This window comes from Ammospiza nelsoni, chromosome 8, assembly GCF_027579445.1.
Source record: "Ammospiza nelsoni isolate bAmmNel1 chromosome 8, bAmmNel1.pri, whole genome shotgun sequence".
NCBI lineage: Eukaryota > Metazoa > Chordata > Aves > Passeriformes > Passerellidae > Ammospiza > Ammospiza nelsoni.
The window spans coordinates 38,541,563-38,545,766 of record NC_080640.1 but is presented as its reverse complement, the minus strand read 5'-3'; the positions used below and the strand labels follow the sequence as shown (position 1 = coordinate 38,545,766).

At 49.6% G+C, this 4,204-nt stretch overlaps 1 protein-coding gene across 1 annotated transcript; it reads right to left on the bottom strand.

Annotated features, from left to right (window-relative positions):
- Window positions 1–426: 426 nt before the first annotated feature.
- On the bottom strand, window positions 427–3,471 carry SRGN (serglycin). The gene is made up of 3 exons (XM_059477214.1): window positions 3,283–3,471; window positions 1,472–1,619; window positions 427–738 (listed from the first exon to the last, which is right to left on the bottom strand). Exons 1-3 carry the CDS (start codon window positions 3,371–3,373, stop codon window positions 540–542), a joined length of 438 nt encoding a protein of 145 aa, XP_059333197.1. The 5' UTR covers window positions 3,374–3,471; the 3' UTR covers window positions 427–539.
- Between the last annotated feature and the right edge of the window lie 733 nt (window positions 3,472–4,204).

The window sequence follows — 4,204 nt, the reverse complement described above, 5'->3', positions numbered from 1 at the left end:
GTGACCTTACGGCTTCCCCAGGCCACGCCCACCCCCTCCGGGGCCACGCCCCGCCGCACGTGACCGCCCCTCCAGCCCCGTGCCCGCCTCCGGAGGGCGCCCCCTGGCGGCCGGGAGGGGCAGCGCTGGGAGCTCCCCTCATATATAATAAATAACGCGGGGATAAACCTTTCCTTTGGGCACGAATTGGCGCTCGTTTTCGGCATACGCGATTGGCTGGCTGCTGTAAAAGCGCAGGCGGCTCCCAGCGCACAAAGGGTTGGATTTTTCCCCTCAGAGCACGATGGCTTTCCCACAGAGCTGGCTGCGCACCCATCGCTGACCCAGGCCATCGCTGTTGTTCCCCCCATTGGGATGGCTGCCGCACGCACACACATAAAAAGGCAGTTCAGACTGAACAACAATGCTTTTAGTAGGCGAAAGCAGTAAAGATCTTAAGGCAGAGTTTTTATTGATGCTGGTTTAAAACCGCGTCGTGGCTGTCGGGTCAGGCTGCGGGGAAGAGGCGAGGCAGCGGCGCATGAGGGGCATCCCCGGCCCTAGAGGAGCAAATCCTCCTCCGACAGCTTCTCCTGCAGCTCGCTGCCCCGCAGGCTCTCCAGGAGGGCAGGGAAGCTGTCACTGTCACCCAGCCCCGAGCCAGAGGCTGGCTCTGCCTCCACCACGGTGTTGGAGCCAGAGCCGGCGTCCTCACTGGAGAGAGGGAATATGTCACCCAGCTCCTGGTACCTCTTCATCCTGAAACAGAGCGGCAATCTTATCTCTCACATGAACACAGAAAGCCTCACATTACTGTGGGCGAGCCACGCTGTGACAGGACTGTCAAGGCAGGAATAATACATTTTGGGGTGCTAGTGTGGAAAATGTGTATTTTATGATTGGCTTTTTGCAAATATTCAAATTAACGTTGTATGTGTTGCGTTAGAACTAATGCTGTATTAATTTTCTTTAGTAGTGTGTTACATATAGTTTTAAGTTATAACAAAATGTTAAAATAGAAACTATGCTATGTAGGATGCTTGTTTTAAAGAAAGGACTCGCACTGAAATAGCAGCCACAGGGCACCTGAATCTTTCAGAGAAAGAGAATTTATTGCTCCATTATCAGAAGAAACGAACTTCTTCCTGCCTCACTTGGGCAGGACGATGCTGTCAGGATTATGAAGAAGAAGTTGACATGACCAGACAGAATCCTGTGTTTGAATGGAATTTATGCATCGTGGATGAGGTGTGTATGAATATGCAACAGGCTGTTGTTTTTAAGGGCTAATCCTCTGTTAACGTGGGGCCTTTTTCGGGCTTATTTTGCCCAGAAAAAGATACCTGGACGTCCATAACTCTTTGTTTCTATTGCCTCATATTGTCCTAATTCAAATTGTCCAGATTATTACTCCTCTAATTGTATTACTATTTCATAACGGTTTTGTTACTTTTAAAATTTCAGAAAGGAGTGGCTGGCGTGGTGAACTCACAGGAAGGGGTCAGCCGCGGGAGGAAGGATCCTGTTGGCCCCACCAGAGGGCATGTGGAACCAGGGCCCCTGCTCCTCGATGCAGTTGGCAGACCAGGGGTAGGGCCGGCACCTCACCCGCTTGTACCTCGCCCTCTGCGTCGGAGCACCTGCAGGAACCACAGGGACATTCATTATTCACCGGCTCCTGGGAGCTTTATCAGCGCCGAACAAGGCTGAAAGGAGCGCGTGGAGGTAATTTGCGTGGCCCTGATTGCTCAGCCTCCGGAAAAGCAAAGTAACCCTCAAGACGTTTGTTCTAAATTTAAAATGGCTGCTGACATCCTAAGTGGTGTTTTTGTCATCGGAGACATCAGGCACGCCTCGCACACGGCAGGAGGAAGCCCTGGACGGGAAATCCCAGGGAATCCCCTCACGCAGAGCAGCCCATGGGAAAGTCCTGCAGCTCTCCTTGGAGGTGAAAATAACGAGAAAACCTCTGGGGACAAGGCACCCAGCAGAGAGCTGTGCTCTCCTTCCTCTGGTGGCTCCAGCTCTGCCCCTTCAGTTTCAACAGGCTGAGTTTTGATGGGGACGTGAGACACTCAAAGCAGGTTTTGCGGTTTATGGAGGCTCTGGGATCACTTGCCAGAGGAGACACTGTTCAGGTGTCTCCTAGACACAACAAGGCTTTGTAAATCCTGTTTTCAGTTCTGATGCTCCCCAGGTGCCTGATTGGGGCTGTCACTGAAAATGTGGGTCCTCAAAAAATACCAAAACGACAAAATAAGGATCACATCATAAAGATAGGAGCAGTGACATTTCATCCTTCCTCTTGGTCTCATGTAATTAATTTGTTCAGAAACCTCCTGGTGCATTCTCAACCTGTTGGCATTTGATCTATTTTCTTCTCCGTTTCCTGGGAATATCTTTCTGTAATTACACTCCTCTATTGCCCTATATATTTCCATAATGTGCTGGATGACTTTCAGCTACCTCCTACACTCTTCTGTAAAAGAGAAAACATCTCACGGGTGTGATTTCCTGCTGCCTCTACAGCATATTCCCTTTTCATACTTATTTTCTTCTCCTCACCTATTATTAAGAAGGTTTTTAACGATAACAGTGGCAACAAAATAAACAGCTGCAGCTGAAAAAATTGCAAATAAGCAACCCAGAACAAGCAGGCCATAATCCCTCAAAGATCAGCCTCAGAGTGGTGATGCACATTGAGAGCCTATCACTACCACAGCTTTGGTTTGTGGACAAATTATATCTATATATGTTATATCTCCATGCTTGAAGAGCAGTTTTTCTCTCAGGAGAAACAACCCCACAGGGCACAGCATCATGAATCAATATTTCCCTTTTGCCATTTTTGTGGTGCGTGTTGCAATGCTTTACGGAATGAACCGTTTGGTTTCCTCACACTTACACCCAGTTTCCTTCCCTGCTGCCCCCAGAACAAGAAGACCGTAGGAGTTATGACATGGGAGCTGTTACACACCATGCCTGCAACTCACAACTGAGTAACAGCAGCAACCACACCACTTTGAAAGGGACTTTTAGAAAATTATATCTTGAGATATGCAGACTGAAAACATACACTCATGCAACAACGTATTTTGTTTTGGAAAAACTGAAATGTTCCAATTGCAAAAAGCACATTTTCTTGCCATTCCCCCCCAGGAAAAGAAACATTAGCAAACAGCCTTTCTGACAGACCTCATTACCCCCAGAAGAAGGCCAGTTTGTAAACTCAGAGGCTGCTTTCTCAGCCTCCGTGCCTAGCCCAGAAAGAGGATTACAGCGAGAACAACCGCCCCGTTTTACCTTGCGCTGTGCATCCCACAAAGAGGATTAAACACACGGCCAGGCAAATCCTCCCGTTCCATCTGATGAGGAGCTGCATCTTGGCTGGCATCCCTCTGCTCCAGGCAGCCCTCACCTCGGCGCCACGCCGCGGGAATGAGAGCGGCGAGGACCAGATCGACTTTTAGAAGAAGTTTCCAAAACCTCAAACCCAGCCCATAACCTGCGTCACCACTTCCTGGGGGTGAGACAGATGAAGAGAAAAGCCCAGCTCTGGGGCCTTCCTGCCTCCATCAGGCCAGATTCAAGCTCCTCTGCCTGCATCTCCTGGTTTGCCCGAGGAGGAGAGCAAACCCAGGGCCCAGGAGCTGGGATGAAGGTGGTGCTGCCAGCAAGGCACTCATCCCACCCAGCCTCTGCCCGATGCTGAGAGTGAAAAAGCAGTGCTTAATGTTCCCTGATTTTAGGTCAACTGCATTTTTGCATTGGCACTGGCACTGCTTTTCCCTGCCTCAAGCCCTCAGCAGTCCAGCAGATGGCTTAGAAGCCAGCTACTCACAGCCAGGACATGTTTCACCAGCTGGGGAATCCTCTTTTCCCACAGAAGTGAGTAAATGATCTCTGGCATCTCATGCCAGGCTTGGGTTTGATGTTGATTATTTTAAGCAGAATCATAGATATTCACAGCAGAAGTGAAAAAAATGTATTAAGTTAGGTAACATATTCTGGTAGAAACACATCACCTCCTTCTAGAAGAGCGAGCTCAGGCGGTTTGCTTGGCCAGATCATCGCTGTGTGGTGCAAACGCCCCAGGGAATGTGGCAAAGGCTTTGGATCCCATGTGGCTCCACAAGGTACACATTGAAAAGCCACGAAAGACAGAAGAAGAGAAGCTCCCTCTCAGCTGGCTCGTGCCTTTTGGCTGTGGTTAGAGCAGGCTGGA

What these genes read in the sequence shown, in the direction of transcription:
- SRGN (XM_059477214.1), bottom strand. Translation starts at nt 3,373, where the DNA reads ATGCCAGCCAAGATGCAGCTCCTCATCAGATGGAACGGGAGGATTTGC. An exon ending in TGTGGGATGCACAGCGCAAG is followed by an intron (nt 1,620 to 3,282) that starts GTAAAACGGGGC and finishes TGGTTCCTGCAG; the next exon opens with GTGCTCCGACGCAGAGGGCG. An exon ending in CCCGCGGCTGACCCCTTCCT is followed by an intron (nt 739 to 1,471) that starts GTGAGTTCACCA and finishes GCTCTGTTTCAG; the next exon opens with GATGAAGAGGTACCAGGAGC.